Below are 21,207 nucleotides of genomic sequence, written 5' to 3' on the forward strand. Positions count from 1 at the left end.
TGCAACATTTTATTTTATTTTCCCCAATCATTATTGATCCTTAGAAATTATGTCAAGGCCTTGTGGGGGGCCTTAACCCCAGGTTGAGAACCAGTGGATTAACTAAACATAAAAACTGCCAAATCATTCATCACCACACTCAAAGTGTAGTCTACTTTCTGCTGTATGTAAACTGACAGGACAATGTTTTGCTCATTTTTACTTGTAAGAAAAATCATCTAACCGTGTGCTGCACAGAGAAAATCAGTGGCTCTTAATTTTCTATTAATTTCCAAAATAAATTCATATTAGTGTTGCCTTTAACTTTAGCTTCATTTTGTGTTTAAACACACCTTCATACTTCCACTTTTTGTTGCCCACCCCAACCCCATAACCACATGAATTTTTCACACAATTGAGTGCCATGTCTCTCCCACATCCCCCAGCTTGAGCATGTGAAAGCTTCAGAGCCTGTGCTTTGTGAAGTGTGTGTTTTTTTTTTTCAGCAATGCAGTGCTTAAAGGCACAGTTCACCCCCAAATCAAAAATACAAATTTTTCAGCTGGCCTGTAGTACTATTTATTAATTTTTTCGTGTGAATTGCAGAGTTTCAGAGATATCTGCTTTCTCCCCATTATAATGGGAAAAAATGGCATTCTTTTTCTTTCTCTTTCCAAGAGTCATGACCTGTTTACTCAAGATAATTCATAGACCTAGTTATGAGCAGTTTTATGTAGGAACTGCTTTCTTTCTTCAGTAGGATCCACCAGAACTACTTTAGAAACCACCAGAACTATTTCTTTCTAGAAAGAAAGTACTTTCTACATGAAACTGCTTATAATCAGTTGTGTGGATTGTCTTGAGTAACCAGGTCATGATTTTTGCTGGTTTTTAAACTTTTTGAATGTATTTCAAACCGAGGGCCATTTAGTCCCATCATATTAGAGAGAAGGCTGACATATCTATGGCTGATATCTCCAAACCTCTGAAACTCACACCTAAAAAAAAAAAAAAATTAAAAACAAGCTAGTCAAGGGAAATATGTAGTTTTGATTTGGGGGTGAAATGAACCCCTTTAAATATACTGGGGCTTAAAATTGACATAGAAAATAAGTAAATTGATAAATAAATAAATGAGCATGATAGGTTCAATATAATCAACAATTTGCCAAAGAAGAACAAATAAATGGATCAAAGGGACAAAAATATTTTTTCTGTACTCATTCATATATTTATTTCCACATTAATTCATTTCTGCATTAATTTTCAGATGTATTCATTTCCACATTCATTGGCACATTTTCTTGTATCTTGGTGTCACATAATTTCTCTATCATGTTCTCTTCTGGCATTCATTGGCTGATCAGTCTGGGTCACTTGCAGCGATTAAGAACAATTGTGGCATAAAAAATTTGTGCGACTCTTGGCTTACATGCTGAAGAGGAATACTTTTGGGAAATAGAAATTTGTCTAATTGCCAGCCCAGACTGACCAGCCACTGAGAGCCAGAAGAGATCATAAATAAATAGTATAGTAGTAGCATAAATGTTAATGTTAAATATTCATTCTATGTTTAACATATCATGCTCAGTCAGTTCTTTATTCCCTGTGTCACTGTTTGGCCCCATTATAAAGAGGGTGAAAATGCTGAGAAGTCAATCAATATGAAGGTCCCTAACTCAGGGGCCTGACAGGAAGCCCTCTCCCACAGATACCATTACTGGTATTAATTCTGTCTGAGGATTGGAAAAGGTCACAGCAGTGTCAATGTTCAGTGTGGTGGTGACCTGACCTTTGTGACTGTCTTCATCTTGTTTAAGCCCCGACTCCTCAAGAAGACTTTGGATTGTGCTGCTAGCCTATTAGGCTGAATGGCTGGGGGTTGGGGAGTTAATAGTTTTATTGACGGTCTGGTGGCTTTCTGTCACACTTCCATGCTATGAGAGGAAGTGTGAGTTTTGTGATCAATACTCCCGGTATTAAATGACAAATTGGATACCCAAATAAATGTTGGAACTATGATTTAGGAAATATTTCTGTGTTTATATTTCAGGTCAGCTGAAATGACTGGATCATTTTTGGTATTGAGGATATATTTAAATTTTTAATTTAACAAATAGGCACTCACCTTTAGTTTCTTTTTGTGCCCCTCCCAGCTCAGCTGTATTGGGTGTCATGATGAGATCAGAGCACACAGCATTTAACACACAGCGTTATTTCATGATGTTATTTGACACAGATAAATGTAATTCAGCTATCATTCACTATATTTATACGGGTTCTTTTCCTGTAAAATTAATGATCCATCTTCATGAAGGTTTATTTTAAACAATTAAAATTTTAAATTTCATTGATATGTGGTGTGACCACCCTTTGTCGTCTGCATGTGGGTTGTTCTAAGCATCTTGGAGAACTTTCCACAGTTCCTCTGTGGATTTAGGTTGTCTCTGTTGCTTCTGTCTCTTCATGTAATCCCAGACTGACTCACTGTTCAGATCAGGGCTCTGTGGGGCCACACCATCTGTTCCTGTTTTCTCTAAAGCTACTTCTTTATGACTCTGGCTGTATGTTTGGGGTTGTGGTCATGCTGCAGAATGAACTTGGGACTTAGACGTTTCCCTGATGGTGCTGCATAATGATGTGCTTGAGGAAAGCACTAATTCTGACCAAAAATACAACTCACTTTGCAGGAATGCAGCCCTAAACCTGTAAGGAACCTTCACCATGCTTCACTGTTGCCTGCAGACATTCATCCTTGTAGCGCTTGAAGCTGGAATTTTTCTGCCCCCCAGTTCTTTTGTTTTTATATGTGAGTGGCTTGGCTTTGTTGCCATGTCAGAAGAATACCTTTATGGCTGGAGGACATCCATGAAGACCACATCTGATCACACTTCTCTGGGCTGTACATGGACGTACCAGGGTCCTGCTGGTTTCTGGTTGGAGCTGATGGACACACTCTGATAGTGAAGAGAAGTCAGCTTGATATGCCTTTTGTCTGCTTCACAGTTTGTTTGACCGAACACTATGTTTTCGATCCTCTATTTTGCCCGTTTCTTTGTGCTTCTGCAGAAGAGCTTGGACCTCCTGACTGTCTACCTTGAGATTTCTGCTTGAGAGACCTTCACTGATGGGTTTTAAACCATCTTCAGAAGTATCACATTTTCAGTATAGCTGGTCCTCACCCAGAATAATTCTCCATGCACAGTTGTTTCTGTATCAGTTACTGACTTCAGTTCAACCTACATATTATGTAGCTGACAATTAGCACCTGTTTGGTATGAATGTTTAATCATGCACTGGGCTATATGCTTAAAAAGTGTGACTGCATCACCAGGTCTGAGCCCAACCTCACCCACTGCATCATTCTGAAATATGCTTAAAAAAGGGGAAGGGTGGGTTGAGTGGAATTGTGGTGCACAGGACAACCACTGTAGGGGACGTGGCTCTTTGGCTACACAATAGGAAATGACAGTAAATAAAGATGGACAGCACGTCTTCACTTCATCCAACTGTAAAAAAAAAATTAAACTCTGATTAGTCGAGCGAAAGAATGTAGTCTGGTGACTTCTTTAAAAATTGTAAGTAGAAGGTTAGCTAAATACAGTGTAATAATAAGCTCTGTTTCACAGGCTTCCACTCAAGATCGGGGCAGGGGAAGGTGGGCCCCCTGATTAGAGGGTCATAGCATTCTGTCTTTCTCATGACATATGTCCCAAGCCATCAACTCTATTTTCACATTTGCCCTGCATGACTCAGGATGATTTAAAACAGTGGGTAGCATTTTGAGCCATTTGCAAATGTTTTACAAATTTATTAGAAGTAATGTTAATAATTACACCACCATTGATGTATTACATCACAGCACAGTTGTATTATTTAGTTTACAGTTCAAAACATGTTTAAGTGTGTAGTTTTTTTTAATTTAGAAAATGGTCTGTTACTTTGTTACTTTCTTACTAACAACAAATAAATGTCACAGTGGAATATTTCTCTATTTGCAAAAAGTCATATCTCAGACTCCAAAACATAATATTTCCGATCGACCCACTAATTCAGAAGCTGAAAAATAAATTTCTCCGACAAATGTTTCTGTGAAACATCTAAAGTGGCTAGAACTTCTTCACAACACTGTATATAACATTGGTTCCCAAACTTTGTCTATTCTGAGGTCCTTCAAATCATATTTGCATGTTAACTAAAATCACAGTTTCAGGGTTCATGCACCTTTTCCAAAATCAAATTCAATCACTGTTCAAGCATTTTCAATCATTTTCAGCTCCTCACAGCTGTGGTAAATGACATATTTATTTGTTTATTTGTTATTTGTTATTTATTTATCAACCAGAATGATGTTTTGTGACAGAAGTTTAATGTCACCTGTCTGTAAGTAGACTTGGCTTCCTATTAGGGTCACACATACTGTGCATTTTCCTCAGTTGAAATGCTAACAGTTGATTAATTGATGAATCATTAATGATTAATAAGATACAAAACATTTTACATTTTATAACATTAACATGTTAACATTTTATTTTAAATTAAATTGAATAAGTTTCTTTATCCAATGAATGTTCCTGCCAAAACAATGTCAAATGAGGTGCAATTAATGCTTTTTCTAGAGTATATATTAATGATCAATTAATACGTTTAATTGATCAAATTCTTAATGGCAATTAACCAATTAATGATTAATCATTAACTTCCTACAGAATCTGGCTCAGAAAATATCTGACTTATTGTATTTCTTTATCTAAAAAGTTAACTAACTAATTCAGTCAGGCAGCAATTTATTATGAAAGTAATGTGATTACAGTTTCAAACCGTTTCAAGCACTTTATCCAAGCACTTTTCAGACCTTGAAAACATTAAATTCAAGTGGTTTCAAGGTTTTCCAGCACCTGTATGAACCTGCAATTTATACAAAAGTCTGTGTTCAGTCTGGGGGGCTCAGCTTTCCTTAGATACAAGTAGGGGGCTCCAAGGGAAAAAGGTTGGGAACCACTGGTGTATAACATACACATATATACAATGACCACTGTGTTATGGGGACTGTTTTGTGTGTGTAAACAGGTTTATGTCCCCACAACGTCAGTAATTAAACGCAGATATAATTAAACACACACACACACAGATATATATATGTATATATAATGTATACATATATGTATACACACACATTATATATATATTTATATACATATATATATATATATATATATATATATATATATACACATATATACTAAGTGTGTGTGTATTCTCTGTCATTGACTTATTCATTATGATTATCATGTGTGTTATTATGTTATTCCACTAATGAATGCAGATACTTGAAAAGAGTGGAGCACAATGGCTGCATCCTCCTGGGGTGGATCATATGTCTGCTTCCTTGGCTCCTTCCCCTTGACAAAAAACACACCCTTTAGTATCAGCATAATCAATGGGGAGTGGTGCTGGAGGGGGTGGCTACAGCAGTTTGCCTGCCTGTGATTCGCTGACTTGCGCTCTAATTGGATCAAGTAGGAACTTGCTTAGCTGGATGCTTTGTACTGGGATTGGTAGCAGGCTGCAGAGAGAGCCCGGACACACCAGCAGACAGGAAGAGAGACAGAGAGGAAGGCTGCCCTGCTCACCACTGGAGAGGAAAGAGTGAGAGGAGGGGTGAGAGAAGAAAAAGGGGAGTATCCCGTCTCCTCTGCCCTTCTGTGCTGCTGCAGCCCCCCCCATCCTCCCTCCCTCCCTCTCTCTATGATTCTCTTTCTCTCTCTTTCCCCTTACTCATCTGTTTCTGTGGCTGCGCTGAGAGGAAGGGCACCTGCCGCTCCCTGATGATTCAGCCTTTCAGCTACTTGGAGCTCCACAGACAAGACAGCATGTCCCTCCTGCCACTGCAGTGCCTGGCCGTCCTGTCCTCCGCACTACAGCTACTGCAGCTGCAGCCGGCCCGTCACATCGACACCGCCTCTGCTGCCCAAGTGCTCAGGTGAGTGAGCGCTGCTATTCCACCGTTGCTCACCCTTAGACCATGCGGAAGATTTGAGGAATCTAAATCTCTGGCAATATTTTTTTGTTTTTGCCTGCAGCAAATTTGACGATTCTATTTATAGACTCAGGATTTTGTTTGCTGTGAGAAAGCATGAGTAAGGAACTCCTTTTCCTTATGCACAGAAGGCTGACTATATACCTCCCAGACTGTTAACAAGGTTCCACTCCCTCTGAAGAGCATTTTACCTCCCCAGGAAACCCCAGCTCTGAATCTGCGGCCTCATGATGGAAAACATACTAGTGGAGACCGGTGGCAGACAGCCACTGTGTGATGCTCTGAGTTAATAGTTGAGCTGTTCAGAGACCCTTCATCCAGCAGTTGGACAGGATGACTGAGGGAATGGAGGACCTCTCTGCAGGGCCAGCTCCCCCTCCTGGATCGACCTCCCCCACCAGCTCTACTGTTGATACTGGACAAGTCCCCAAGGAGAAACCAGAGGAGACGGAGGCAGCTGGTGAGAGTGGGGAGGAGGGCGCAGAGGGAACTGCAGAGGGAGGTGGTGGTGGTGATGGGGAGCATTTGGGGGCTTTGGGAATTGTGGCCTTGCCAGGAACCTGCTGCGTGTGCATAGAAATGGAACAGATTAACAATTGCCTGCACTCCGAGAAAATCTGCATCCTACCCATCTTGGCCTGTCTGCTTAGCTTAGCCCTCTGCACAGCTGGCCTCAAATGGGTGTTCGTGGATAAGATCTTTGAGTACGAACCACCCACACACTTAGATCCTAAACGCATCGGACAGGACCCGATTATCATATCAGTTGACCCCACAATGGGACTAACTGTGTCAATTCCTCATTCATCTCCGTCTACAGTCTCCTTGACCACCACCAATGCCATTACCACAGGACATCCTGATGTTTTAGTGGAAGAGAGATCCACACGAGGGCCCTACGTGCCTCAGTCTCCACGAGTGACTCAGTCTGATCCCTCTGTTACACTGAGATACAACGATAAACGTCCCACCATCACAAAGCAAAATCCCTACCTTCAGACAACACAGGAATTAAATGACATCGCCATCCCAACAATCTGTAAGTACCCAACACTTGTTCTGGGAAAGCACTGGGATTGGGCTTAGTTTTTATATATATACTACATATACTATGTCCTTTGTTCCAAACTTGTCCTCTAACATCACCATATAGGATGTACTATGGGCTGGAGTCCTGCTTAACCTTGGACACTGATGTCCAATCATCATTGTAAAGACAAGCTAATGAAACTAATTCAGATCTGTTTCTTTCTGTTTTATTATTGATTCCATGAATGCTGTTTTGCATCAACTGTGCCAGGAAGTGTCTGCTTTCAGGAGAAGTCCTGAAAGCAGACACGTTGTGACTTGCAGAGTGTAGCACAGAGGCCCATGACTAAGCTTCTGAAATGTTGCTACACAGATAGGTGTGCAGGGAACAACTGTTGTAGTCAAGCTTACTTTACCCTCCACTCAGTGAATGTATAATTTCTAGCATTTGCTCCCTCCTCTTAAAGAATTAATGAATCTTCAGATTATACCACAGTGATTCACGCACATGGCCATAAATGCATGTCTTTATGGTAACATTTTGAATGTCTGAGGTGGTAGGCAGCATACGATATGGAAAATCCCTAAAATGTGTGGATGTTCATTTCCAGTCATATGAAAAAGTGAAAATCAATAAATGATGCAGGACACAAACTGAAACTCCAGGCTGTGGTACACGGAGACTTCCTGTTTTCTGCCTGTGCTCCATTTCAAGGTCAGAGCCTGCTCCAGGCTAATTGATGCCCCCTCCATTCCTCCGCCGCAGGGAAAAAACAACCCGCTAATACTGTCTGTCTGCCAGTGGCTCGCCACCATGACGTTTCTGTTGTAGTCACATTACTGTGATTTATGACACTGTATCTGGGCTAGCTAATCTAAGGTGATGGTGGTGGGTGGAGGGTCAGTTTTCAACCAGTGCCTCAGTGAACGTATACTGCTTTCTTAATTATGAGGAACATGGATAGAGGCTCAGTACTTTACTGTCTGTAACTAACTAACTAACTGTGACTGCACAGTGGGCAAATGCTTGATACCAGTGACCTGCTGACAAATATTTGGGCAAACTGGTGGTGCAGAGCAGATTTTTTTTTTTTTTTTTTTTTTTTTTTTTTGCACATTCAAGACCAAGTCGTTGGTCACAAGCACAAGTCAAGTCTGGAGTCTATGGTCACTAGTCCAAGTCACGTCCCAAGTCTGTTATGGTTGTAATGAGCATTCTGTCATTGGCTGTATCCCATATGGTCTTCTTTTCAAGTTATTTAAAGCATGTACCTGTGTATATCAATGTTTTTTCTGAATATAGAGAAGTTGGATTAAAAACAATGGATGCAGACTAATATCACTCAGGGTAACAGGAAAATATTGCTAATATTATTAAGCATGCAATACTAATTGTGAGCTATTTTCAATAAGAGTGTACAAGAGAGTACTGGTTCTTCAACTAATGGTTACTTAACTTATCTGAACTTATAACCTATAGTAAATTATAAGGTGGGAGAAATAATAGATGCATCACAATTCTCTCTCAAAAGATTTTAAATTTAGTAAGAAAAGTTAACAGTGGGAAATATAAAAGCCAGTTCTTGACATTATGTTTGCTCGTTAAAATGTTTTAAGATGGACTGGACATTAGTTACAGCTGAGCCAACTGGATGGTGAAACATAATGGACATAAATATGTGCATTGTCTACATTCTAAATTAGGTTACTTCTTGAGTTTTGGTGAGGATGGTTGAGCGTGTGCAACTGCAGATGGCTCCAATCACCCTAACCCTAAATCTAACCTTAACACCTGGCTTAAAACCTAAAACTCTGATGGATCAATATGCTTCAATAATCATTTTCTAATTGCAACGTAACCTTCTGAATGAGAATAAAATGGAATCAAATTGTGAGGTGTAGAGAGGTTCCCACCCCTACTAAATTAACATATCCCTTCAGCCTTTCAAACCTAGTATGATGGGACCTAAAAAGCCTGTAACGTTACATGATCAACAATAAACGTGTAACCTGCCTGTAGCCAACTTTAATTAATTAACTAATTAAAATGGTCAGTTTCATTTTAGCGAGCAGATGGTGGCAGCAGAACGTGGATGATTAAGTTACCCAGTTATTTTTTTAGTCATGCCAAAGCCAGCACTCAATGTGGACAAGTGTAATAAACAAATATTGTGTTTTCAAAATGTTTAGCAAATGCCAGTCTAATGAAATTTACCTCCATTAGCTATAAAGCTAGTAGGAACCTAACGTTAGATGCAGATGCTAAGCTAAAGCATCCATAGGCACTTTCACATCACCAAGTGCTTTCAGATGCCTCATAAAGTTTCATGTGGTTGATCTAACATTCTTTATTTTGACAGAGCAGACGTTGCGTTCAGTGAACCCTCATTTTGAGTGTTAAGCTATTATAGTCAAAGGTGCCACAGTAGCTGCAGGTGTGCTCACCCTAGTGTTCCCGCAGCTTACAGTCATCTGTGGAATCCATCATGGATTCTGTTAATCATTTCCTTGATGTTAATGTACCCACAAAAATAAAAGTCAACATATAGACTCCCTCTTCTGCCCCGTGTAGGCAAGGTGTGTTCACCAAAACGAAGAGTTCTGAGCTTCAAGTTCTGCTGTCAGAAATTAGCAAACAAAAAGACAAAAGACATAAAGCAGGTTTAGCAGTGACAGTATTTATATATATATATCACTTTCTTAAAGCAAAGTGGTCCATGATGAATATCTTACACCTGATTCAAAGCAGTGGACAATGCAGCTGTCATTGCTATATTCGACACAGTTGTCATTTTCACACACAGCGTCCACATTGTGTAGGTAGCAACTGTAATTTTGACCATCTTTGTGCCCATGTTGGCAGTGGTGGAGCCAGACAATTTTCATAGGAAAACTATGACACTGATATCTTATTACCATCCTTATACTGCATGCGCAGAGTCCGTTGGCACCTTCACTCATAGCACACGTGAACTACTACTACTTCTTCTTCTGTAATTGTGTTGGTGGTTGATATCCAAGTTGACTGGGTTTAATGCACCCCCAAAGTTGAAGTTGGAGGTGCAGCAATTCCCCAGTCTTAAGACAAAGCAGGGAAAAAATGCAGTTGTCAAATAGCCATAGTGTTGTGGAATGACCCTTTAAACTGGTGAGTTGGGATATTTGACCACTACAGGGCTCCGGTCAGAGAACATACGGTCATCAGGTAGGTTTAAGCTCTTTACTGCCAGAAAGAGAAGCTTTACATGGTGCAGCATAGAAATGCATGAACACTCAGTTTCTGAAATAAACAGAAAATACAAATATAGATATCTGGTTATTATATATATATATTCCAGAAGTTCTGTTTCAGCTTTTTAGACACTTTTAAAACTTTGTACACTTTACATACTGATGGTAAAATTCCCATTGACACCTGTTGATGGTGCACTACAGCAGAGGGCTGCTGTCTATTGGGACAATGGGGTCGGTGATGCTGCCACAGTCAGGAGGTACTTCAAGGACAACTTGTATCCAGAGAGAACTTGTCCCCCTGGACGTATCAAGGCCCGCTACTCTTTCCTGATCAACAAGGCAAACCAGAAGCAGGGACATTGTCATGAGCAGAGCCACTTAATGTCCACCATTTACTGATAGAGAACTTTGCTAATGTTGTAAATTTAGCTACATGCTAACTTACCTCATAAATTGTAGAAAGCTTAATGTAAATTGCAACAATAGCTAGTGTAATTTCAGCTGTGATAAAGGTAAGACAAACTGAAATACAATACATATTAATCTTCATTCCACTACCCAGAAAGTTGTTTAATTTAATCAAGATCACTCACCTGGACAGAAGACATTCACAAGATGCGCCGTTAGCATCTCTTGGCTCCACCGGTGTGGAACATTCAAAGATCCATGATATCAGAGCAGGGATGCAATTGGTGGATAAGTGTGTGGATTTTTCACCCTTCCAATGGGAAAAAAAGATGTGTGTGTGTGTGTGTGTGAGGATTGTATGTACTGGATGCAAATGACAAATACAAATGATTCTCTTTAATGATCAGAGATGCTGCTTTAAGTAATTAACACAGGAATGTTTCCATGTGCACTTTAATGTCACAGGAGCAGACATGCTGCTGTGCCTTGTGTGTAAATGCAAACATAGCATCTTTTTTCTCTCTTTTTCTTTTTCCTGAAACCCATCCACAATTAATCATAATGTGGATTTTTTATGATTTATTAGCTGCAGTTTCTGCATCAGTACAAGTGGGATATTTCAGTCTCCCCACTCACCTTTTCAACTTTCCAGATCTGCCATTTTAATAGCAATGAGGCTGGCTCAACTGGCTTGTAAAGGGAATGGGAATAGTTGGTCTAATCCATGAACATCCAAAACTCACTTGTGATTAATTAAAAGACTTAAAGATAGAGCTCACCCAAAAATTAAAATTCAGTCATTATCTACTCACTCTCATGTCAGTTCAAAGCTCACATCACACTGTTGGAGTTTCACAGGAAAACAGAATCTCCCAAACAACTGAAGTGGATGGTGACCAGTTTTCGATTGGAAAAAACAACTGGAAAAAAACAAAACAAAACACAAAGTGCCTCCATACTGCTTGTCTGGTGTAATCCAGGTCTCCTAAAGTCCTGACATGTCAAGTTGACTTGAAAGACATTACTTACACCATGTTTTTAGCCTGAATCTTCACTGATTCTCAGCTTGGAGCCACATTTATGTGCGCATGCACACCATCTGAACTGGGTGTGTGTGGTGTAGCAAAGTGCACACACAAGTGAACTTTATGTCTGGGCTTAAACAGACTTAGATTACACCAGACTAGCAGTACGAAGGCATTTTATGGATTTTTGATTATTTCTTTACATTTGAAAACTGGTCACCATTCACTTCCATTGTTTGATTCTGTAGCGCTGTTTTCCTGTGAAACAGGGGAGTAGATAAAAATAGATAAAATATAAGAAACACCTCTCAATATAAACTACCTGAACACAGTCACAACACCTCTAAAACAGTCCCAACACAAACTGAACATTATAACCTCCATGACGCTAACATTGTCTGTTGGATCAGAGGCTGTGTTAGAGTCTGTGTTAGTTTTAGCTAGGTGGACCCAACCTGGCCACTAAGTGTGTATAATTATTTGAAACTCTCTCAACTTTGTCAAAATCTCCCTCCTGGTTAAATAACAGGTTACCAAACTACTTGTCCTGTATGTTACAACCCTGTCATTGGTAGAATTAGGCTGCATCTCATAATTGCTAGAGTGTAGTGGCTGAGCAGTTTGCGTTTATCTGACCTAATCTTCTGCTGGTTGGCTTAATGTTGCGGGTTACATTTTACTTTTGCCTTATGCAGGAGGAAAACAAAAACATCCAGCCAGTGTTCATCTTTACTTAAATCTGCTCTGCAACAGACTAAGAGTCTCTAACGATGCTGGGGACAAGAATTTATCATCCAGATAAATGAATATAGATACTTATCATGAGAATAATGGGGCTATATTATGGACATTATTATTACTCATCAATTATTCATTTTCAGTCTAGTTGAATGTGGTCTGTGGCTTCATATTTAATCAGCTGCCTTTAGTGGAGAAGTCATTTTAGAAAACCTACAATTTATATGTTATTTTGATTGTTAGATTCTATTAATCATTGCCACCATCATGACAAACCATGAAACCATAGATAAATCATGTTTGGTTTAGTTTTTTTTTTAAATCAGGAACTAAAGTCTCCTCCACTGGGATTTTCCATTTGCATCTGTTTGGAATTCTGTAGTTTTTTTTTCAATATTTTTGTATGCATATAAATCCCACACTCAGTTTTTGCCATTAAGATAATAATGCACCAATTATATATATATGGATTTAATAATTTAATGATGTTGTATTATTGATACTGGCTACACATAGTGTTCTTGAGCAAAACACAGATGTAAGAGTTTATGTGTAAGTGAATGATGAATTGTAAAGAACTCCTCCTTCATCTCTGTGACTTGCGCAGTTCATGTCAAAAGGCCACACCCACAAGATTTTGGGTTTTAGTATGGAATGTGATTAAATAAATTAACAGCTTGTTGACAGGGGTCCAAATATTTTTTACACTTGATCTCAAATAACTACTTACTGTAGTCCAGGGGCAGTTCTGGGATCAGTGAGGATCAGTTGCTTAGCCCTAAAGTCTTCGACTCAGCTTCAAGTCATATATTGATCAATATACATGCTATACAAGAAAATCACATCATTGCCATGTTCTTGAGAAATTAAATAAGTTAAGTTTTGATAATTTCATTAATTTTGCCAATCTTAAACTCATCCATAAATGCTGAGATAATCAGACTTCTCAGGTTCTGAGGTGGTTCAGAGCTTCAGGCTCAGCAACATGTGGAACATCTGATGGGAACTGCAATGTGTCCACATGAAAATCCTAATTTGGACAAATAGCTTTTTCTGTCTGTGGAATTAACATGTGAAATTCTATACCTACAGAACTCAAACTGGTTCCTGATTTAGACACTAATACAACAGCAGCTCAATAAAGCCTGCTTTCAAGATGGTTATGAATGAAGGGTTTTGTTTTTTTCTTTTTTTCGAGAGGTATTGATTTAATTTTATGGCCTATGTGGAGTCTGTTTATGTTGTTGAACTGTAATACATTACACTTTAAGGTGTTGTGATTTGAGCTGTGCTTGCTGCTCTACAGCTAACTTTTGATCTGTCCCGTGTGGCTGTGTGTGTGTCCACCTGCCCCAGCATGTCCTTCTACACTGCTTTTAAGGCACCACTCAGTCTGACATTTTAAAATCTTTGTCCAGGAATTTGAAAAAATCCAGTTGGTCTCATGTTCAAACACTTTACAGTCTGTCAATGACCTAATGCTAATGTTAGCTAATTCTTTCCCAAACAATGCCTTCAACACAAGTATGTATTAAATAATATAATTTAAATGAAATATACTATAGTTCCAAAATGGTCATGACCTCCTCCACAATTATTTTTAAATATCTAGATTTCAAGTAGAAAAGGAAAGTGAACATATGCAGTTCATGCAGTAGTCTGTCGCTCACACCAGGATCCAGTTCTAGGAGAGCTGAATGTTTAAAAGTATCATGATGTTCATCATACTCATGAACAGTATAATGGTGGAGTATTGAGGATGACATGGAAACTATTATCAGACCACTGCATGTGATATCAATACTGTATTCTGGTGGTTGATTGGTTAGGGAAGACATCCTCTGTCAGAGCATCATTTTACATGTTTTGGCTGATAACAGTTGAGCAAGAAAAGAAAAAAAAAACTCCTTTTCCCCTCCATGTGTCATGTGCTTAGAATTTTAATCAGAATATCAAAAATTGAACTTTTTTCTGAAGAAGAGAGAAAAATTATTTCATAAAGGATCCTAAAATTCGGGTGGTTTATCTAATGGTTTATATCTTTGTTATTAGGGGTGCAAGGGACCACAGTTGTCCCGTGTCCCATACAGATCACTCACGCTCCACAGTTTGGCACACACATGATCCACAGACTACATGTAACCATCATGGTGTTAAACACTGATTTACTGTGGCTGGTAGTTTTATACAAGTAATAATACCAGAAATCTCAATGCAGAGTCGCACTGAAGGACAGGACAGATGCTGCTGTGTTTCACTCTGCAGCTCATCTCTGAAGAGTAACTGGTTCACAAACCGTCTCATCACCTCAAGTGAAATCCTGACCATAACTTTGGGCAATCTCAGTGGTATAACTAGTCTATCGTCATAGAAACAGATCATAAGTTTGTGATCTTTAATGAAACTGGCAATGTCTGCTGTCTTAACCTGTACACACTCACACAACTCCTCTCAGCTGACCGGAGCAGCTCTGTGTCTGTCTGTCTGTGACTCAGTGTGTCTGTGTTGATTAGCTGTTACTCATGACTTCTAACCAATCAGAATGGGTGGGACATTGAGCCAGACTACTGAGGTTATTAGTGTATTCTACTGTACAGTGTATAATTATTTCTTTTATGTATGATAGTATATATGTAGTACAGTACTTTATAATACAGTATAGTATTCTGAATATACTGTATGTATGTATGTATTACTATAGAGTAATTTTATTATATTTGAAAATATGTGTATACTTTTATTATTATTATTATTATTATTATTATTATTATTATTATTATTATTATTATTATTATTATTATTATTACATTACTATGGTGATAAGTACAGACAAAGAGAAATTAAAGCCAGGTATATTTTTTAAATAATTTGACCCTAAACCTACCTCTTTTGATTTTTTTCTGATACAAAAAGGGATCTGATCTTTGAGTCAAAATCATGATATGATCTGAACCATGAATTTTGTGATCCATTGCACCCCTATTTGTTTTTATGTTTTATTATGTATTCATCTCCCTCTTGCCTCTCAGAAATAGAGCAGGAGCAACCTCCTCTGCCTCTATGAAGCAGCCCTACTGAAGCAAGCACTTTGCATTAAAAAGTTCCAGAAAACTTACAAACGTGGCAGACACCCCTTGTTCCTGGTTATGAAAACTTGATGGGAATGTTAAAAACAGTACATTTCAAAAGACCAAAATATTACAGCAGCAGTATTCTCTATACCAGGGCAATCTGACATAAAACTGAAAAAAAGAGCTCCCCAGACAGCCTTTTTGTGGTAATTTTCCTGTTACTGAATTTTGCCCCTCCTGTGGTATTTTTCCTTTTCCCTGCTAGTGTGCTCTGCTCGGCTGATGTAGGATGACTGATAGTGTGTACAGATAGAGGCAGCTCTGAGCTTGTGTACATGCTACCCTCTGTATGTCCTCAGGATAGCAACCAAATGATAAATCTTCATTATGTGCTGAAGGCTGCTGCACGTTTTTATCTTACCTCTTCAACTGAGCTCCATTTTTTATTCCCAGTAAAAATTAATTACTGATCATTTGAAGTAATCTCACTCCTTGTTGTTTTCTTGGCCCTAACTATAAGGTGCTGTCTTGGAGATTTAATCAAATTCATTTTGTTTCAAATTGACATTAAGGCAAAAAGTGGAGGCCCTAATAAATTCCGATGAGTCATGTTATTTCATAAGTAACCTTAGCATAGCGTTATCAATACCTCATGTGGATGTTTCACAATAAAGGCTTGTGCCTGCCTGCCTGCCTTCACATTAAAATGTTGATTGTGAAACAAGTGCAGGAAGTGATGCATTAGAAATAAATAAATAATTGAAAATAATAGGAAAACATTTCTCAAAACTTTAACTTAAACTGGTAACGAAGCACAAAAAGTCAGATGTTAAAGATATATTTGAGAAATTAATTAACATTCTATTTAATTTTATTTAGGCAAACAGCCTATGTCAGTGTGGTAGATGTACACTGGTGATACCTTATTTTGCTGAAATCTTTACCTTCACCAATGTGACTGCTCTGCTCTGTTCTGCCCCAGCTCTGCTCAAGGAGCTCATTGAATTATCATGCTTCATCAGGAAATAGATTTAATATTTAAAACAAGATACCTGTTGCTCCACCATTTACAAGACATGAATAAAGGTCAGGTGTAGAGATATCAGTCTCAGCAGCAGACTGTCCAAAATGTCCAAAGACATGCAGGTTAGGTCTCTGACAGTTGTGGCCCAGAACAGACCCTCTAAAGAGTCCACTAAGGCCCATTGGATGAGTTTGCATAGTGTGAAAACTGTAGTTTCCTGCTGTCATATACACAGGATACACTATTATAGATCCTACATGCTTGAATACATTCTACGTCAAGCATAGGCTGCTGTTCATGCAAGAGCAGCCAGTGGAAAATTCGTTTGTCAGGCTTTACAAAAAAATCAGACTGATTCATATGTTTTTTACAGAGGTAAATGTGAAGCCAGTGTTCTGGGTGTGTTTACAGCAACTTTCTGTGCTCAGTGAATAATGTTCTGTGTCACTGTCAGACATCATGGTGGAAAATACAAGAACTTGCAAGGACAACTTAGAACAGAGAAGATAAACTAGCTGCTGCAGGTTTGAGGAAACAGCAGTGTGTCTGCAGTTGTTGCCAAAAGATCAGAGAAAAAGAAAGCTAGCTACCTTATTACTAATAAAATAGCATCAGCATCAAAGCCATAGTTTTCTGTGACGGTGAGTTTATAAAGACATGCATGCTGACAGCTGCTGAAATTGTGCACCCTGATAAATGAATAGCTCATTAAAAGGGACAGTTCACCCCTAAAATAATAAAAAAAAAAAACGTATTTTTCCCCTCACCTGTAGTGCTTTTTATCAGCTAGATTTTTTGGTGAGTTGCAGAGTTGCAGAGATATCAGCTGTAGAGATGTCTGTCTTCTCTCCAGTATAATGGGACTAAATGACTCAAAGCACAAAATAAATGAATAAAATAAAATAAATAAATAAATAAATGAATAAATAAATAAATAAATAATTCTAATTTCTTTCTGCAATAGATAGATTTCTGCCCTCTCCCCAATACAATAGGATTAAATGGCTTCTGGTGCACAAAATGCCAAAAGAAAGAAAGAAAAAAAATGAAAAAATGTTTCTCTATCAGGATAATCTACACACCTTGTTGTGAGTATTTTCACGACAGAACTATTTTCATTCAGTCAGAAAGAAAATTGTTCTGGTAGATTCTTGAGTAGTTCCAGTAGATTCTACTGCAGAAAGAAAGTAGTTCCTACATGAAACTGTTCATAACAAGGTGTGTGTATTATCTTCATTGACTGGGTCATCATTTTTGAAAAGAGACACTGGCTTTAAATTTTCAAATCTATTTTTTGGTGCATGTAAACCCACAGGCTGAGTGCCATTTAGTTGCATGATACAGGAGAGAAGACAGACATCTCTACAGCTGATATTTCCAAAACTCTGCAGCTCACACCAAAACTATCTAGATGTAAACAGCACTACAGGCCAGGGGAAAAATATGTATTTTTGATCTTGGGTGAACTGTCTCTTTAATTGTGATCATTATCAGAATGAAAGAAAGAAAGACAGGGACATGTTTTGGTGTTGTTTCTAGGTCATTATGCATTGGTTTTACTGGTCCAGTCCTCTTGAGATCAAACTGGGTTATATGCAGCCCATGAATTCAAATAGTTTAACACATGTGCACCCCTCTTTATCACCCCTCTAAATGGTCTGTATGTGTGAATGTAAGTGTGAATCAAAATCTTATTTTTGTCCCCTTCACTTTTATAGTTGCAGGTTGGTTTAGTTACTTAAGTCTCTCACTGTTCAGTTATCATAGTCCAGATGAGAGACATTAGCTGATAATAATGTTAATACACTCGTCTGAGTCAGCTACTAGTGGATTGTCCTACCTTATTGATGGAGGTGTATATGCAGCTTAAAAAAAGGATCACCTGCAAAACAAAACTCAGGGCTGAATAAGGAGCAACTCCCAACTGTGTTTTTGGGTAATATTTTCATAAAAAACCTAGAAGTCAGTCAAAGACAGAGTATTATGGATGCAAAGGGGTCAGGTGTTTGCAGTATTAAACACAAAGCAAAAAGTGTTTTCACAATGCTACAGATTGGAGATGAGTGAGACAGGGAAATGCTTTTCCACTTCACTCCACTCATCATCACTCATCATCACTCACCATCTCCACACATACTCATCACTTAGTTTTCCTTGGAATTGAATATGACTGTCTCTGCTGGGGCTTCTTTTCTAATGCAATAATATGTGTCACTGTTTGTTGCAGGGAAGTATGCCCTGAAGGCATCTTCTTTTGAAAATACAGAATAATTACCAGAGTTTTATCCTCATGTGAAAGTCTCCACTCCACAAAAACATGTTTTGTGTATCAAAAAGCTATAGTCTGTAGCAGTGGTGGCTGGTGATTTTTTCTTCAGGTCCTATTATCTTAAGGTATTGCACCAGTGTATTTTAATATATGAAAAGGGCCTTTGTTTTTATTTGCTTAACTAAATGAATATTTTTTAGCCTAATGGAACTTGCTTAGTTAAGGTACGTACCTCAATAATATGAAAAATCTGATAGCACAAAACCTCAGACATTCAAAGAAAATTATGAACACAATATAACCTTTTAGAAAATAAAACAAAATTTTAGAATATATAAATAAAAATATGGTATTATCAGGTGGGTCACCTGAGCTGGATAACAGTGTTGCTACCAGACTGGGTCAGTTTGTCTCTCCTCTTGACTGCGCTTGTCTCTCTCCCCGACTCCAGCAGAGCTGATGATAAAAATGAATTATAGAATATAACATAATTTCAAGGTGCTTCAGTGTAAAACATCACCAGTGACATATCTGCATACCATTTATGGTTCATGTATTTTTTCACTTTTTGTAGTTATTAATATAAACAAACCTATTTACACATGAAGCTGTTTTGGAGACGTCCTGTTGTCTTCATATATTGCATGCTCTCGCACTTTCACTTGCTGAACCAGGAGATCTGTCTCCTCGCTTGAGAATCTTTTCTCTTTGTTCCCTCATGGTAAATCCACCATCATGCTGCCAATGCTTGCGCTCCTGATGCACCAACCTGTTAAAGGTGATGAGAGCTGACTTTCTGATTGGTTTATTACATGTTTGGCCTAAACTCACCCATGAATTAGCGAGATCACTTGGAAGCTGCTGATGGGTGTATCCCGCTGCGTGCTGCTGGTGCAAGGGGTAGAACAGGACAGGATACCCCTGTCCCCCTGGTGTAAGATCACAAAGACACACCTTGAATAAATTAAATCCACTGCACCTTGTGCTTTCCACTTGCACTTTAGACAAGCTTAAGATAGGGCCCAAAGTCAAGTCAAGGCTTTTATGAATGTTAATCAAGCAAGTCTCAAGACCTCAAATTTCTGACTTAAGTCTGACTTAAGTCAAGTCATGTGACTCAAGTCTCCACCTCTGGTCATAACAGTGACTTGGTTCATCTCATGACAAAGTTTCAAACATCTTTCAAATGTTCTCTACCAACTTCTGCAGCACAAAGCACTACTACTGCACCCTCATGTTCCCAATACTGCTTTAACCAAAATATGGCTAAATGTACAGCTTCCATTTGCTCATGCTCTTAGTGGTGGTCCTGAACGATAAATGACAATTGACAAGTATTTTTTTTGACATATATTTGTTTTTAACATATGATTAAAGTGCAGTATAGTGGCTTGAGACATTTCTATGGACATTTTAATCTTTTGTTTGCAGTCCAAGTTGGTCTCCATTAAAATCAATTGAATTGAAACCAGTCTCACTTCAGCTTCCATTTCAGACCCATCTTTCACAACTGCACATTCAAAATGCTGTAAATAAAAACTTGGGGTATTCCTAGGAGGGTTGGATCATGGGGTGATTTCTCCACACTCAGCAAACATGTAGCCAGAATGGTTTTAAATAGTTCAAACTCTGTATGTCCCTTCATCATTTTTCTTGCTGTATTAATTGTACTGCATGTCCTCTGCAGCTGCCACCAGCACCACCACTACAGCCAAGACTTCCAGTCATGTGACGCGCTGCAGTGACAGCCAGAGGAACTACTGTGTTAATGGAGGGGAGTGTTTCACCCTTGAAATCATGCCAGGCAGCACGAAGTTTCTCTGCAGGTATGACATCTACAGTAGGTCATAATACTGAGTGGTTTAACATGTCCTCTGTATGTCTTATGTCTTTGGACTCTGGAAACTGAGGTGCAGCCAATTGTTTCTACAGAATAAACTCACCACTGGGTCCAGACTCTGCATACAACAACCCAATTTAAACTCTGTCAATATCCCAATAGCCCTTTGAATTACATTCATATTGGACAATTGGACAACCCATAAATGAAAATTCTGTCATTATCTATCACCCTCATGCTGATTGAAGGTCAGGTTTATTTTGTTAGTCCAGGAGTTTCACAGGAAGACAGTGTTGCCCAATCTCCCAAACAATGGAAGTGAATGGTGACTAGTATTCAAACTTAAAAAAACAACAACAACAGAATAAAAACATAAAATGTATCCATACTGCTCATCTAGTGTAATCCAAGTCTGCTAAAGCCCCAACATGCTAAGCTGAATTGAATCTCCACTATAGATTTTCAGCTTGGAACCATGTTCACATCTGCATGCACACCATCTGAAAGTGTGTTGCGATGGTGTTCAAAGGGCATGCTAGGGCTTTAGGAG

The 21,207-nt window shown here is 38.6% G+C and overlaps 1 protein-coding gene across 2 annotated transcripts in view; it reads left to right on the top strand.

The window, feature by feature from the left end:
- The first annotated feature begins 5,544 nt into the window (after nt 1-5,544).
- Nucleotides 5,545-21,207, top strand: part of nrg1 (neuregulin 1) — a 49,003-nt gene continuing 33,340 nt past the window's right edge. The window contains exons 1-3 of one of the 2 annotated variants that reach the window (XM_084746091.1): nt 5,545-7,058; nt 16,855-16,860; nt 20,505-20,643. In XM_084746091.1, coding sequence (XP_084602217.1) covers nt 6,353-7,058; nt 16,855-16,860; nt 20,505-20,643 — 851 coding nt within the window. In that variant the 5' untranslated portion in view covers nt 5,545-6,352. The remainder of the gene's footprint in view (nt 7,059-16,854; nt 16,861-20,504; nt 20,644-21,207) is intronic. The other variant, XM_084746090.1, reaches the window with a different exon arrangement.

Source organism: Lutjanus erythropterus, chromosome 20 (genome assembly GCF_056507025.1).
Source record: "Lutjanus erythropterus isolate fLutEry1 chromosome 20, fLutEry1.hap2, whole genome shotgun sequence".
Lineage (NCBI taxonomy): Eukaryota > Metazoa > Chordata > Actinopteri > Lutjaniformes > Lutjanidae > Lutjanus > Lutjanus erythropterus.